The sequence below is a fragment of the Athene cunicularia genome (genome assembly GCF_003259725.1).
Source record: "Athene cunicularia isolate RWA chromosome 7 unlocalized genomic scaffold, athCun1 chr7_part1, whole genome shotgun sequence".
NCBI classification, from domain to species: Eukaryota; Metazoa; Chordata; class Aves; order Strigiformes; family Strigidae; genus Athene; species Athene cunicularia.
Genome location: NW_020799107.1, coordinates 25,234,417 through 25,250,686, shown reverse-complemented (window position 1 = coordinate 25,250,686; position 16,270 = coordinate 25,234,417). Strand labels below are relative to the sequence as shown.

Below are 16,270 nucleotides of genomic sequence, written 5' to 3'. Positions count from 1 at the left end.
TGTAAATGTTCTTTGAGCCCCCCAGGGTAAAGGCAAATCCATCAGTATTATTCCCTACTAGCAGAATATTTCTGTTACGGGCATTTATTTTATTTACCAGGAGGATTCACACCAGCCTATGTATGTATTTCTCCAGAGTTCAACCAGCATCAGTGAGTGCACAAACGAAGGTGGACAGAGACTACCTTCACGCAGGTAGCCCCAGTCTTGTAAAGTCACCAGTGACCCAACGCCTGAGCAGGCCTCCAAACCGTACCCAGTGCTTTGTCCTCGTGCCACAGCTGCCAGGGCTTGTTACACTGCTCTGGGCACTGAGGCAGATGATACGAGTGTCCTGGCTGTATTTGCTCTTCATCCACACCACCCACTGGTCTAGTGCTTAATTTTGTCCTTGAGGAAATGGGAGGTTTTGCATCATTTGGTGGCTTTACAAACATATCCTGGGGACGTGAGGGTGGCAGCACACAGCTGAGAGCTGTAGCCAGCGAGGGGAGATAGCAAAAGGCTGTGGGGGCAGCAGCCTGACTCCCTCAGGTGAGCTGGAATTCCCTCCAGCAATTTCTAGTTGTTAAGACAGTAAATTAATTGTTCCTCCAAAATATGCACTGAACAGCCAGGGAATAGCACAAGGCGTTGCTTTTAGTTTGTTGTTTGTTTCTCAAGTAGATGAACGCCTAGGCAGAGCAGCTGCTGGAGGAAGATTTCTTTTATGTTGTCATGACAGATCTGCATCCAGGAGCCTTCAAGTCCCCTTCACCTAACGTGCAAAAAGCAACAGCTTGCAGCACCTTTGTTTTCTCTCCCAGGATCAAAATAGCACATCCACCATCTCTTCATTACCTGCGTGGCAGTTTTGGTAACGAAATGCGTATCTACAGTAAGCCTAATTAATAGCTTAATTTATCCCAACTCCCTATTTCCCATATTTCACAGCCACAGAAAACTGCTGCTCTCTGGAAAGTTCTCAGTTACTTTCCAGCACAATAATTTTTCTCCACACCAGTTCATGCTCAAAACCAGACATGGGCTGTTTATACAGTCCTATCTTTAAATCAAGGTACCTTCAGTCACCCTGGCTGCTCAAAAGGTTAAAGAACAATAAGTATATGTACAAGGTCTGATATTTAGCATTAATCTTGAGTTTGGGTGATTGTTCAGTTTGTCAGATTCTGGGTTTTCCTAGGTATCAGAGGAAACACCTGCCTGCCAGGCTTCTAGTAAAAATGGCCTATTTCCTCTGAACCAGGCAAACTCTCCCCAAAAGAAAGTCCATAAATAATTGCTGGGTGTTAAGTTACAAGCAGGACGTGTACTTGGTGCTGTAGCCCTGTCCTAAAAAACCTGTGACCAGGGAACAGAACAAGCTCTTTGATCTGGGACAACCTGCTACGGAAGCAACAGCCCGATTGTGGAACCTGTCAGACTAGACAGAGGGGCGCTTCCGATGGTATTTATTCTTTATGCATCCGGTGTGTACTCAGCTGCTCTTGCCTTTAAATTACAGGTGTTGAAAGGGAACACGAGCACAGAACAATCTCGGTGGCCCCACGAGAGCTCATGGTGCAGGGTGAGCCTGTACCCAAAGGGTGAGGAGTGTCAGCACACTGACAAGGCAGTAGGTTTCCATAATTCTCAGGCACCTTTCTGAACTGGATGGTCCCTCGCTCGGGAAGTTCCAGGTCTTTCAATATCACATGTACACATCTTACTTGGCAGCCCTGGAGATTAGTTGTGCTGTATTTTTCCATTTCTGATTAACCACCCCGACAAAATGCTATTATAACCCAGGGTAGTTGGGAACAGGGTTGTCTGCAAGCCAAGAAAGCAATTATTAGTTCCAAACTGGCCGTCCTAGTGCTCTGTAGTATTTTTATGCCTCTCATTGTCATGATTGACAATACTAAGATTATTTTTCAAAACAACTGCTCACTGAACTTACCCAGCTAGCACAAGCAGACCTCTCTGGAAGTACCATGTTAGAGGAAAAAAGAGAAAGTTGATTACGCCCTTGATTTATCAGAACTCATAAATGACCTTTAACAAGAATTCAGAGTCTTACTGGTCATTTACCAGGAAAACAACCACAAAAAGGCAGCCTTCATCATAAAGTCCATGTAGTTTTGAGCTCAGAAGGCAGACACAGAAGCACTGTATTGAGAGACCCCTGTGAGATCAGGTCCCAAGGAAAGAAGGAATAGCTGCTTTAAGAGTCAGCAGGCTGGGTGGGAAAGCCTGAAAAAAACACAGGGAGATGAAGAGCAAATACTTTAGAGGGCAGAGACTTCTGCTTTAGTGAATGGAGATCTTCTCTTTTATGGTGTTCTCATACATTCCTGGTTGTCCTTAACAGAAGTGAGGATGGGGAAGGGGCATTCAGTGTGAGTCTCTGCTATATGATCAAGAACAAATCTGAAGGGGAGCACCAGCTTTGGTCTGGCAGCAAGAAGCTTTGTAAGTGTCACTGGAGATGGAGACTGACCTCAGCACATCCCAAATCCTGAGAAAAAGCCCTGAAATCATCTCAGATCTGCTGCCTTGGGAACTTCAGTCATTCAGTGCACATGAATCTATTATGGGTCTAAATTCCCAGGAAGGCAGATCTCCAGCAGGATTTTCTGGTGAATCTTGCACTCTTGCTTGTCACTGACATGCTCAGAGAGAAGATATTTCAAATCTTCTAGCAGCATGTCAAAGAGAGCCCTTCAGGGCTGATGGATGAGGCAGCTGTAGTAACTCTCCTTTTGTGATGTCAGCCATGTCTCCTCTTAAATCCATGCTGGGGAACCAGGTGAGATTCAGCTGGAATTAGGCTGACATTCTCCAACTTTAAAATGGAAAAACCTGAAACCAAAAGCAATAGAGGAAACTGTCCTCCTGCTGGAGATCAGATAAATATTCAAAGATCTCACTGTTGTCATTGAGTGACCTTCCGTTCACTACAGTGGAATATAGTGGAGCAAAAAGTCTTACTGATCAGGCAAAGGAACTGTGTTATCTCTCACAGAGGCTGCTGCAGAATATCAGTATGACTGGGGACAGGTACAAGCAATTAAAAAAACCCCTAAAGTTTTGACAGTAACACTGCATACCCCCAAAACTTCAGACAAGCCCCAAGGGTGCTCATTAGAACAGAAGACATCTCTCTCAGGAAGCTGAAGTTGCTCCCCTGAGGGAAACCTTTCTACAACATGGATGGAAAAGCTGAGTGACAGGAACATAGAGGGTCCTCTTCAACGGAGACTGAAGAGCCCTGATGAGGAACTGGAACACAGGCAGAGCACCCTCCAGCACAGGTCTCTGCCCAGGCTTGACCGAGGCAGTTACACAGCTGGAGGGGGTTGAAAAGGTGGCATTAGGCTCTAGATCCATTAGCAGGGATGAATGTAATGACAGTTTGCCACTCTCCAGCTCAAATTCTGCCCCTGTGAGATCTGTGAGATGCACAGGCCTGGCATCCCTGAGAAACGATCTCAGCTGCAGGTGAGAAGGCCCAGACTGCAAACAGCTCCCCAGGGATGGTGTCCTGTGTAGGAGGAGGCAAAAGAACCCTTTGTTTCAGTGGCAGTGAAGCACCAGGTGGGTTTGACCCCTCCCCTCCAAGTGCAGGAACCTCCCGTGCAGTGCCAGAGTCCTATCTGTGGCAGCACCCACATCAAACATCTCTGGGTGTTGTGGGGAGGGTGGCAGGGGAAAGTGGGAAGCCTGGAGGGTCGTGAGACAGTCCAGAGCAGATCCCATGACTGATGCCTGGGATAACCAAAGCATGCAAAGAACACAAGGCCTGTATAGCCCCGGACCGTTTCACAGGGGCTGAAATCTCAGGCTCTTCCTTCCCTTTAGGCTTTCTGCAGTCCCTGTTGAAGTCTCCAACAGGCTGTGGTGGTTGTCAGACCTCAGAAAAGCCCGTGGGAGCTGCACAGGGCCCCAGCACAGACCCAGAGGCAGCCAGGCAGAGCGGGGTGGGAGCAGCAGGCTTCCCGGGGAGGAGGCAGCGCCCTTGCAGGGCTCAGGCTCTCCCATTTTCCCCAACACAGCAGGTTTGACATTTGTATGCCCATAGCATGAACAGGCAGATGAACAAGCCTTCAGACAAGGAGTGTATTCCCCCTTTTTTCAAGAAAGGGCTGGTTCTTGGACAACAGTTCTCCTCTGGAGCAGGGCCAGCCTCCCGTGATGGCAAACCAGTGCAAACCAGAAGTGCCGCAGGGTGAAGAGAGAATGAACAGGCAGAGAAACTGCAAGGAGATACCCTTCTTCAAGTCATTCATGCCTGACCCACTGTCTGCGTATAGGAGATACACACCGTAAAGGACTACTCATTTCAAAAATCAAATGCTTGTTTGATGACAGTTCCTGAATTCAGCAGGCAGGAGGCTCTCTGAACAGCCCCATCGCACACTTCAGTACAGTTGCACTGCAGCATCCAGTGACAGACAATACTTAATGAGGAAAGATGGGCTGCTGCTGAGTAATGGTCAGTACCCACGCACATACCCCAGGAGTCATCCGTGTTCACTCTGCTCTCCTTAATTGCCTCGGTGTATAATGACCTTACCAGCTGAAAAACATGAGTGAAGCTCTATAGCACAGCAGTCATTACTTCACAGTAAAATGAAGGGAAATTATTTACCCAAAAAGAAAACCTTTGGCAATCCTAACAAAACGAGAAGCAGATCAATTACTTCAAGAAAAATCAGTTTACTATGTAGCATTACAGCCCAGTGAACAGTTCAAGCTGGCACGGCAGGGAGGGGAAGAGGCGTCCCTCCCCACACCGGCACAGCACGAGCGGGACTGCACGGTGCACCGGAGTGGGAGCAAGCACTCCTGAAAAATAAAGGTTGTTCCTGGAGCCAGTTCACTGCACAAAGACGTGTGCTGGCACCAGAAAAAGGCAGTCTGGAGGTGATAAGGTGTCCTTTAACAAGTGCCAGTTTAAAGAGGTGGCTGGACTCTGGCTGCCGTTAATCAATTCCAGGAGACAGAGCCCAGCCCCAAGGTCCACTCTGCATCCCGTGCCATGGAGCTCTGTTCTCCCCTATTTCCCCCAACGGTTTCAGGTCAGTACCTTCATTGATCTGCAGGGGTTGAACAGGCAGTGCTATAAATAAAGAGCAGTTAATCAACTCTTTAAGTGCCCTTTTTACTGAAATAAAGAAAACCCACAGAAATGACGTCAAGATGGGGAAAAAAAAACCCCAAACCAGTGAGCGAATACAAAGAAGAGCCAGGAGAGCATTCCCTGGCACACCCTCCAGGCTGAAGTGGCTCAGAACAGCCGTGCTGGCTGTTGAGTCAGACTCTCCAGCACTCCTGCACTGACTCACTCCCCTCCCAGCTGCCAGCGCATGCTGCGCCATCCATTCAGTGCAAAGAGGAGTTATTTGTTCAGAGTTCAAGTGCATCTGATTCATCATGAGCCATCAAGCTTCTGCAGTCCTCAGAGCTCCATCTCGTGCTGCCATTCCCCGCTGGCTGACCTGCTCCTGCTACCCTTGGGAAAGGGAAGGGTCAGAGAAGAGAAACACACACCCCCCAACTCAAGTCCTGCTGGAACTACCCTTCTTCCCTCTGTTCCCAGCTCTGGGACAGAAACACAACTTATCTTTCAGGACCAGAGCAATGTTCAGATTCATAATCAAGGCCACAAGATCCTATGGGCTACCTCTGCACAAAGGAAGCCACAAGAAGCACATCCCTGGCTTTCCCTGCTGCAGTCTAGGCAAAAAGCTTGCAGTTTTCCCTTCCTCAGACCTGGCTTGGGAACACTCTATGCAGCCTGGCTCTTGCAAATGATGCTTTTCCAGAGGAAGATGCTGGGCTCGCCAAAACCTAGGAATGGGAAACGATGAGGTGTTTGCTCAAAACCTTCCAGGAACGTAATGGAGGGTCTTTCTCAGGCACTTGCTCTTCACAGAGCCTTGGGCAGAAGGATCCTACTCCTTGCAGACTTTGTAAACCCTAAGTAAGAGACTTGCTCTTCCAGTTGTCTCTCCCGCAGTATCTGCCTCTGTGCAGTGCTGTTGTATCTCTACCAGCTCTCAAACTATGCAGGGTGCAAGAGCTGGCAGATTTAGCATCTCCTGAGAAGCAGTGTTAGGCACATGGGATCCCACGTCAGGAAGCAGACCTGTTGCATGACCAAACGCAACCAGAGCACCTGGGACACAAGCCAGAGTAAAGCCTTAACAAACACCTGCCCTGCAACCAGAAACCTGTCCCGCCACACAGCCTCATGTCCCAGTCCTGCGTGCCAGGAGTCCTCCAACCCGAGGGACACCAGACCGACGCTCAGGGAACACCTTTCTCTAATTCCCCTGCTCCCACGCACTTCCTGTGTGACCTTGGTCCGCAGGGCTGCATCTTGGAGCCTTAGGGTGTTGCTTCACAAGTCTCTGGTTTTGGCAGTAGAACTGGCTTAAGCTCCTTCCTTCCTCCCACCTCCACAGGGTTAAAAACAAGAAAGCAGCAGCGACACAGGGCAAGAACAAAGAACTACTTGAAAGCTGGTCTCCTTGCCACAGTGCTCAGGAAGTTACATACTCATTTTCTTCAGCTGTGACAGAGGGATATTACCATCTCCCTGCATGATGTGACATACAATACAAAGGATGAGGACAAACATGAAAGATTATGAGATGCTCTGAAGATGAACCTTGACACATCTTGTATTCAGTAATGATAAACTCCTCCATACCTCTCCTGCTCTACTTGGTGAAATCAGTCAAAACAAAATAAAAAAAAAAAAGCCTATGAAATCTGTTTGCAGCTTGACTTCAGCTCCATTCCTCTGCACGGTGAACCCAACAGTGTACAGCCAAACTGAGGAATTCTATCGTTGTCAAAGTACAGCTCAATGCTGAACTTAAATTATGGTGTTTCAGAGTAGGCTCTGAGGAAGGGAAGCAAATAACAACAGATAATCAGACAACAGGCAAGAGTTACCAAATGGCCAAAATCAAAGAACAGCTTTTATTGGCCAAAATAACCAAGAAATCATTTTTGTCCAGTAAACAAAACCAAACCCCAACTGAAACAGTGATAAATCTTTGCTAACAAAATGAAACACTAATAAACCCCATAAACTTGACTGTTTGTCTTCATCCTCTGGCAATATTCCTCCTCCTAAAGAAGTTTTGGTTTTTCTCCTTAACCCTTCTGCACCACCAGAAGTAGGAGAAGAATGGCAAAACTCCAAGTCCTGCAGGACAAGAGAACACTCGCCCTGGGAAGTACAAGTCTGTCCACTTACACAAATGAAAGAGGCTGCTGGTCTTTGCAAACATCTTACATGCAAAGTATCTGAAACTAGTAATTTCCCCTTTTCTGAAGGTATAAATATTTTACTACACGAACTACAGTTTTGGTGTGGGTTGTTTGGGGTTTTTTTTAAAATCCCAGGACACAGGTACAGTTGTGGCCTATATAGGTTGTTAAAACTCAGACACTACCTGCAGTTTATCAGTTACCACTGCTCTATTCAGAAACCTTGGTAGTTAAAAAAAAATAAAATTGGTTATACCAATTTCTCAAGGCAAACAATCATATTAAAACTCAGCATTTACTCATATCAGTAAACCAAGTATCAGCCAGTGAAAGCAGATGTTTGAGAAAACCTTGCTCTCCCTGATAACAGAAGTCTTGGAGAAAAGGAAAAAAATGAAGGAAAGAAAGAAAGAAAAAAAAAAGATGTGCCCGGGTGCAGTACACCAGTTCCAGTGGAGAAATTCTCAGGAATATTTTCATCAATTTCTCAGTTAAGCTGGATACATTATCAGAAGCCATTAAAAAAGATCTGGTTAATAAACAGTTATGCAAATCTTTTCAACTTACTGACATAGGTGAAAACTTAAGAAACAAAAAGGCAAAAAAAAATCAGTGTCTTAAAAAATGTGTAATATTTACACACTGTGTTTTCTAAAACATCACATGTATCTGCACTGAGCTGCGTGCTGTGCACACATCTTTAAAGGTGTGTGAGCAGAGACAGCGGAAGCACATCACTGCCAGAGCAGTGAGGCAACACTACAGAACTAACGAGAATTTCAGCTCGTGGGAGTTACTGACTATTGCTGCAGTGCACAGAACGTGGCACTGTGTGTTTTGAGAGAGGAATTCCACTGGAAATGAGAGCCTCCTGCCCTAATCTAGACATGATTTTACAAAACATTTTGAGATCTAACACCCGTACTACACCTTTTGTAAGAAAATAGAGAGCAGCTTTCAGCTGCAGTTCTTCTAAACTACTGTAGGAAGGCTTCGCTAGCATGCTTCCTAGATTGGCAACCATCTGAGGTAATCAATGATGCTGTTAAAATGAGCATCCTTCATTTCTCTTCACCCTCACCAACTGTTGCCTCCTTATTGAGTCCTCTGATCGACAAGTCGTAAACCACTTCCTCAATTTTCTTGACATCATATTTCAGGCCATCGTAACGTTTCCTCAGGGAGTCATTCTTCAGGTTGAGGAGACGGAAGCCAGAATCCAGCTCGTTGATAAAAGTTGAGATGCGGAGAGGCCGAGAATAGTCACCAGCCGTGACACTGTTCACTGCCAGTCTGGCCTAGAGAGGAACACGCACAGGAGAACATCAGCAGAGGAACCCACCCAAACCACGTCACTATTCTCATCAGTTACTTCACCAAACAAAGCAGTTTTGTTCCGGGCAGTCAGATTATTTCTAGGTCTACCTTTTTGTTGACCACAACCCTGGATTTTCAATCAAGTGACTAGTTTAAATCTTAAAATATCAGTGAGGAATAACTCTGACATGCAGAGAGGCAGTTTACTAGAAGTTCAGATCAAGGTGTTGTGTTTTCTAAGTTTCCTAAGTTGTTCCTGGAAGTTATGAGACACATTACTTTTTTGCTGTTTCAGGTCAGCTTCAATCCAAATATGAATATCTTCCTTACCAGCTCACTGGCGAGAGTTAATACACCAGAAAGATAGTCTTCAATGTCCAGGTGAAAGCCCCGCTCTCGATCAGCTTCAACTAAGATGAAAAACAGAGCAGTAATCAGGTTGTACTGAACATGAACAAAACCAGTGAGCTGAAATTGTTTACTGGAGCTAATTTGAAGTATCAAATTTATGAGATTTTATTACAAAAGTCAGCCTTTTCCTGTATGTGATGCAATTACTGCCTCTTCTCAGCATTTTGATTTAGCATCACATACATCCTCAACTGGATGTGCAACAGGTTATAACTGATCCAACAGAATAACTGAATTTACATCAATATACAGGATAGGGGTCTGTAGCTGGTTTTTAGAAAAATATTTTCCTGCTTTTTCTTTTTTCCCAAATCATCTCCTCTGGGAGGACACAATTCCCTTACAGCATAAGAATTTAATGTGTTTTCCACACTTTTTAAACACAAAATCACAAAGTGAGAAAAATAAGCTCTCATCTTTGTATTACTCTTTTGGTAAATTTATGCCATTTGAATGACTAATCTTCATTGATGAAGAACTTATTAATGTTCATATTAGGTTTGCTGATTTCCACCTTCTAAAAATATTTGTTGTTTATATAATGAAGCCAAATAACAGATAAATTTTGGAAGCTGTTTCTTCAAAAGAAATTAAGTTCTGCTGTTTCCCTGTACCTGTGAAAGCTACAATGTCTAAAAACGTCACAAACTTTTTCTTTGCAGTTACAAAATTAACTTACTCCCAAGTATTTCTGCAACAGCTTCTCGGGTCACTAACGTTTCTGACTCCAAGTAGACTACAAATGCTGCCAAAAACACCAACCGCTGAAGCACAAACCTCCAGTGCTCATGAAATCTGTTTAAGAAAGCACCAAGTCAAAGTATAAGTAAGTAGCCTCTATTACTGGAGAGTTAGGCACCAAGCATACATTAGGTATACATTATATTTTCCACCCTTACACATAGGATTTTGCAATATTTTTGGCTTATCAAAACAACACCAGCTTAAAGTCATCTCCTCGGCACTCCAGAACTTCACCCCCAGGATGCTACACTGGACACCAGCATTTGCTCACACCTCTCACACACCTACTCAGTTCACTGAGTTCTTCAGGCTGCCGTGCCCACAAGACAACCAGAGCTTTCCCTCCCACCTTCCCTTAGCAGATTGGAGCTGACAAGATGGAGCTAGACACTGTCCCCTTCTGGCAGCAACAAAACACAGAGGTGACAGCTTCATTCAGTACCTGCAGTATCAAACAGCCATTTCATGACAGATTTAGAGCTGTTTTCACAAATGCCCCAAACCTAACAACTGAAATTAATGGAGCAGCAAATGCTCTGCACCCAGGAACAAGGGCAGCTTCAACAGGACATCAATTTCTTAAACTTTCCTTTTTCTTTTCTAAAAATGTTTCTACAAAAATAATTAAATACTGGATATTTTTAGTGAAAACTTATAGAGGGTGTTTGAGCAAAAGCATTTTGTACCTATAGTAATAAAAACCTCACACTTCTCTACCATGATTTACTTCTCAAGCAGAAAGAAGCATTTTGCCCATAAACCTTTTTCTTCCAAAGTAATGATGCCAAATATGCCCAGGCAATTCCCATATCCATGTCTGACTGCATGTGGTCCCGCTCACCTGTAATACTGGTCAGCAGGAAACTTGGTCTTCAGAGATTCCAGCTGTGTTCTCACGGTACCAAAGTGTTCACGAGCCTTCTGACATTTCTTTGGTACTGAAGAAGAAACAGCCCAACATTCAGTACTTGACAGAGAATGGGGTTTGGTAAACAGGGAGTCTTCTGGTGCAGGCAGTGCTACTTATACTCCTTTGTGGTCCAAGACAGTCTACTGACCTTTGAATCCTCTAAGAAATACTCACTGTTGTAGCATGAGCCACACAGGTAGAGGAGATACTCCTGAGTGCTAGGCTGTCTAATCTGCTCTAGTCCTTAGTTTTGAACTTGAGCCGCGATGCCCCAGTGTTATTTAATAATCTCTGCTAATCATGACTAATTACTGTTGCTACCAAACTTATGTCATGGATGAAGAACCCATTCTGTAACGAGCACTGACAGAAGAAAACACTGGACAGGTCAGGCAGCCTACAGCCCAGGAGGCGAGGGGGGATGCAAATAGACAGAGGCAGGAACAGAGGAACACAGAGTCCATGTGGTGTTTGTCTATGGAATGAGGCGAGGCGCTGAGCTGGGCAACAAACAAGCAGTGCTGAAGAGATGCCGAGTGGAGATGGGGAATGGCTGAAAGAGGCGTAGTGTAAGGGCAAACAGACCTCATCTGCGGTAGCAGGGGGGGAATTTTAGTTGAGGGCCTGTAAGTGTGGAAGAGCTGAGCCTACGGGAACAGATGCTGGGGGGTGAGGCAGAGTGCTAGCAAGAGCAGCGACATGGTTAAAGCCCCGTGCTGCAAACCCACGCAGCGCTCTGGAGCGGCAGGGCCATGCGTGGCACCACAGCAGGAAGGTCGCACCAGAGATCAGGCGTGAGCTGATACCGAGACATTTTTAGTCTTTGCTGTGTGGGTGGAGTATGAGGAAGGGGCAGCTAGTTGGGTTGTACAGGTGTTAGAGAAACAAGATCTTCTGGAGAGAACACTAACGCAGTGGTTTAGAAAAAGCAGCAACTACCAGATCACAAGCAACAGAAGAGCACTGCACACAGCTAGACCCAAAGAAAGCACGTACACCCAGCAGCACAGCCAAATCACTCATACAACCAAAGGAAGAGCAACATTTCCTTCGCTATTTTAAAATCTTTTATTAATTTGTTATTGATCAGTTAGGTTAGATGAGGTGCAACATCCCTTCAGGAAACAGTATTTCCTGCTTTCAAGCAATGTATCTGAAGAAACTGGGTTTCAGCCTGTCCAATGTACGTTATAGCTCTGCAGAGAAGTGGTCTCATGTTTACATGCCACCTGCTGCCACCTCCCATGAGTTACAGCCACACTGCGCCCACAGTACCAGGGCTTGACAGAACTAATCAAACCAGTACTTCTTAACTGCAGCCGTCTCACAAATCCTGGTCATGACCCAAGGCAGGCAGAAGATCAACCTCAGAGGCTCTCTTTCATCTTGACATATAGAAGCTAGGATTATTTAAGTTAATTAAGGATTATTTATTATTTATCCATAGAAGCGAAATCTGAAAACTTGATTTAATTTTAATGAAACAAGCCCCACTAAGAGTCACTTACGTGTGCCTGAAAAAGTTATTTCAATTAATAAAACATAATTTCTGTTGAAAAAAAAGGACACTTAAAAATAAAAGCTTCAGGAAGCAAAAGGTGAAAGTGCTCTATGTGGCAGCCAGAATTAAAGAAATGTGTGAAGGTCACCGACAGCTGCCTTTTGAACACTGTCCTCAAACTCCAGCGTCTGCCTCAGTCGTGTAAGCCGTCATGTGGCAGCTGGGGACAGAATAAGGAATAAATTTGCATTTTGGCTTCGGCCAAAGGAACTTGTGACAAAAATAAACAATCTTTACTGTAAAGTTTCAGACAACAGTGCCTAACAATACACACATAACTTCAAACTATCCTTGTGCATCCTTGGATATCACCACTGAAGTTCTGCTGAACTTGATACTATATGCTTCAAGAGCAAAGACACACAAAATTGAAATTCAGCCTTTGAAGATCCTACCTGTCGCTCAGACTCTTAACAGCAGGCTCTGAACAGCTTTCTGAGCAGTTCTCAAACTCCACTGCCGGCAGGGAGCAGAGGGAGCTGAAAGAGAGATCCTCTAATCCTGTTCCATAGGCTGCTGGCCTGAGGCTCTGCTGTTTTTTCTTCCCTTCCCCACAGCTGAATAGAGGCTACGACTGAAAGCGCTTATCCCACAGCCAAACAGCCTCGTGCTCAGGGTGCAGGGCGAGACCACAGGAGCCAGAAGTGTGAAACAGCTGTTGTCTGTGGGTAGGTAGCTGCCCTACAGTAAAGGAGGTTAGATGAAACACTCAAAGAAAACAGGATTAGCCAAGATGTATTTTAAGTCCCTGGAGAAGAGAGGAAAGGCACTGTGCAAGGTAACATCGGAACGGAAGGATAAAGGTGCTTTAGGAAGGACAGGCAGGGGAGATGAGGAGGGGGTGTCACCCTCTGTGTCAATGACCAGCTGGGATGCGTGGAGCTCCACCTGGGGATGGATAAGGAGCCGACCCAGAGCTTATGGGTCAGGATTAAAGGGAGCACAGGGACAGGTGATGTTATAGTGGGGGTCTGCTACAGGCCACCTGACCAGGAAGGCTGAGCAGACAAGGCCCTCTATAGACAGGTAGGAACAGCCTCACATTCACAAGCCCTGGTCCTCATGGGGGACTTCAACCAGCCCAATATCTGCTGGAGAGACAAGCGCATAAGCAATCCAGGAGGTTCCTGGAACACGTTGATAACTTCCTTCTTCAAGTGACAGAGGATCCAATGAGGAGAGGTGCTCTGCTGGACCGTGTTCTCACCAACAAGGAGGGACTGGTGGGGAATGTGAAGCTTAAGGGCAGCCTTGGCTGCAGTGACCATGAAATGGTGGAGTTCAAGATCCTTAGGGCAGTGAGGAGGGTGCACAGCAAGCCCACTGCCCTGGACTTTGGGAGACCTGACTTCGGCCTCTTCAGGGATCTGCTTGGTAAAGTAGCATGGGATAAAGCCCTGGAGGGAAGTGGTGTCCAGGAAAGCTGGTTAATATTCAACGATCAACTCCTCCAAGCTCAGAAGTGATGCATTCCATGAAAGAGGAAGTCGGGCAAAAATGCCAGTTGGCCTGCATGGATGAACAAGGAGCTCCTGGACAAACTCAAAAACCAAAAGGAAGTCTGCAGAGGGTGGAAGCAAAGACAGGGTAGCCTGGGAGGAATACAGAGAAACTGTCAGCAAGCAGGTTTGGAAGGACAAAGCCCTAGTAGAATTATATCTGGCTAGGCAAGGACAACAAGAAAAGCTTCTATAGGTGTGTTGGTGATAAAAGGAAGATGAGGGAAAATGTAGACCCTCTCCAGAAGGAAACAGAGACCTGGTTACCCAGGATATGAAGAGGGATGAGGTACTCAATGACTTTTTTTGCCTCAGTCTTCACCGCCCATTGTAGGAGAAGATCAGGGTGGAGACCATCTAAGGAACCTGAAGGTGAACAATTCCATGGGACCTGATGAGATACAATGTCACCCTTCATCTGCCAGATTCTCCTTTCCCAGCAAAAATGTGGTACTGACTCAACAAACAAGATGCTGTAATAAGCCAAACAGCCATTTAAGGGCACAACAGTTCAGAACTACAACCATTGTCAAATGAAACTCTAGTCTAAATATGTGACATCTGACAAAATGCTATTTATGCCCCTAATTATCCTTCTGCTAATCAACACTATATTTTTCGGCTGTAAACCTTTACTAATCTAAACCTTTATTGACTTACTTTATTATGCCTAGAATTGATGACAAACTGACAGGTCTATTATCATCAGTTAACTCCTAACCTACTAAGGATGCCTTCCTTATCTTTGATATTACAAGAATTTATAAGATAGGCTTTTTTTCTTTCTCTTTTTTTTTTTTTTAAAAAAAAGCCCTTTAAACTATTCTAAGTCTCTTCTCAGATTCTGCAAATGCCAGGACCAGCTCTCTCCCTGAATTAAAAAAAATCAAATAAAAATACACTGAGCCAGACACCGCCTCTACTATTAAATACTGGAAAGTAACCGGACACAAAACAACTATCACAACATCCACAGGTTTACTCAGCTTAGAAGAATGAGTGTATGCTTCTGTAAATCAACCAATTAGCAGTTCTAATTTTTAGCACTGCCAGATTTCCCAAGGAGGTGGAAGTTGTACCTGCCAGCAGAGGTCAAACCTCAGGTGTGGCACATACTCTCTCAGAGGCCCAAGAAATCCCAGGCCTCCAGCTCAAGCGTGCTAGTAAATGTCATCAGGCTGATAACAACCAGTCAGCTCTGCAGGTGAATAAAACAGCACCTGGTGAGGTTTCTTCTATTCACCTTCAGAAGGTAGCCTGACAGATCTCTCCCCTTTCCAAATTCCTCTCAAGAGCTTCCAGGAAAATCAGAATGGTTGCTGCTTCTCAGGAGATACTGATGTGAAAAAATAGCTTTTAAGTCACGCATTTAAGGGAAAAAAACCTGTTTATTCCAATAGTTTCACTAGTAAGTCTAAAAATGGGGATGGGGGAACAGAAAAAGCACACTTCGCATCTATGTGCTGTAGTGCTGTTCTTACACCCTGGAGGAACAGGTAGGCCCAGAAACATTATGTCAACCATCTAAAACAAATTTGGATGGAGAGCAAGGAGCCAGGCTAGCTACAATCCAAACCTCAAAAATAGTAGAACAATTGCAGCTGTCACTCAAACACGCATCAAAAGACAGCTCCTGCTCTGTCAGCCTTTACAAACTGCTTTTATATTTATTAAGCAGATTTTATATTCATGCACACACAGAGTCAGTCTTATACAAACCAGACTAAAGTGCCCCCTTCCCACACTATCCTGAACTCTCTCCAGATCATCACAACTTTCTGGGAGGTAGGGTGAAGAGATGAGAAAAGAGATACAGATACAAAGGCCCTACAGGTCTTGTCAGAATCAGCAGGATATAAAAATCGACGTGCATGTCACCTAGCGTGACATCTGTGAGCCAATTCAACAGCCCAGAAAAAGAGCAGCTATAAAAAGAAGGCGCTCTTCTGCACCGAGACAGTGAAACACCAATCTAGTGAGAGGAGAATGGAAAACAACGGTGTTTCTCGAGAATGAATGGCAGCTTTTCTACTTATCTGGCTTGACACCTCCTAGCCGCTCGCCTCGCCTTCAGCAGCCTCTGAGAAGCCCACGCAGGACACCGCAGGAGCGCCCACATGCGACCAAAACCCGGGAAAGGGGCGCCCGTGGCAGAGGAACCCGCGTACCCCGGGGGGTACTTCCCGCCCCCGCTCCACAGGGCTTTTCCCGGCTCCCCCGGGGAAGGCGGCCGTGCGGGACTCACTGTCCTGGAAGCCGGCTCCCTGGTGCACGCCCTGCAGCAGCGTGAGGATCTCTCGGGCCGTCTGCTCCAGCGCCTGCACCACTTTCCGGATCTCCTGCGGGCACAGGGCGCCGTCAGACAAGGCACCGCGGACACCGCGCCCCCCGCCCGGCCCCGGCCCCGCGCCCACCTCACGGATGTCCTGGTCAGCGGTGAGGACGCCCTGCAGCGCAATGAACATGTCGCTCACCGACATGGTGCCCGCCGCCGCCTCCCGCCTCGGGGGCCTCCCGCGAGCGCAGAGGGCCTTCTGTGTCGCCGACGCGGGGGCTGCCCCT

General features: G+C 46.0%; 2 protein-coding genes across 2 annotated transcripts in view; one reads left to right on the top strand and one right to left on the bottom strand.

Moving 5' to 3' along the window:
• Nucleotides 1-7,383: 7,383 nt before the first annotated feature.
• Nucleotides 7,384-16,255, bottom strand: TSN (translin). The gene is made up of 6 exons (XM_026852900.1): nt 16,123-16,255; nt 15,954-16,047; nt 10,580-10,676; nt 9,674-9,789; nt 8,914-8,993; nt 7,384-8,564 (listed from the first exon to the last, which is right to left on the bottom strand). Exons 1-6 carry the CDS (start codon nt 16,186-16,188, stop codon nt 8,328-8,330), a joined length of 690 nt encoding a protein of 229 aa, XP_026708701.1. The 5' UTR covers nt 16,189-16,255; the 3' UTR covers nt 7,384-8,327.
• The window catches only part of NIFK (nucleolar protein interacting with the FHA domain of MKI67), a 4,509-nt gene continuing 4,425 nt past the window's right edge, over nt 16,187-16,270 (top strand). Inside the window, exon 1 of the mRNA XM_026852499.1 lies at nt 16,187-16,246. Within this exon, the coding sequence (XP_026708300.1) occupies nt 16,187-16,246 (60 nt within the window). The remainder of the gene's footprint in view (nt 16,247-16,270) is intronic.

Excerpts from the sequence above, each read along its gene's own strand:
- TSN (XM_026852900.1), bottom strand. The coding sequence starts at position 16,188 with ATGTCGGTGAGCGACATGTTCATTGCGCTGCAGGGCGTCCTCACCGCT. Across the intron at positions 9,790-10,579 it reads CCTGCTGACCAGTATTACAG|ATTTCATGAGCACTGGAGGT; the intron begins GTGAGCGGGACC and ends TTTCTTAAACAG. Across the intron at positions 8,994-9,673 it reads TGTTGCAGAAATACTTGGGA|TTGAAGCTGATCGAGAGCGG; the intron begins GTAAGTTAATTT and ends TTTTCATCTTAG.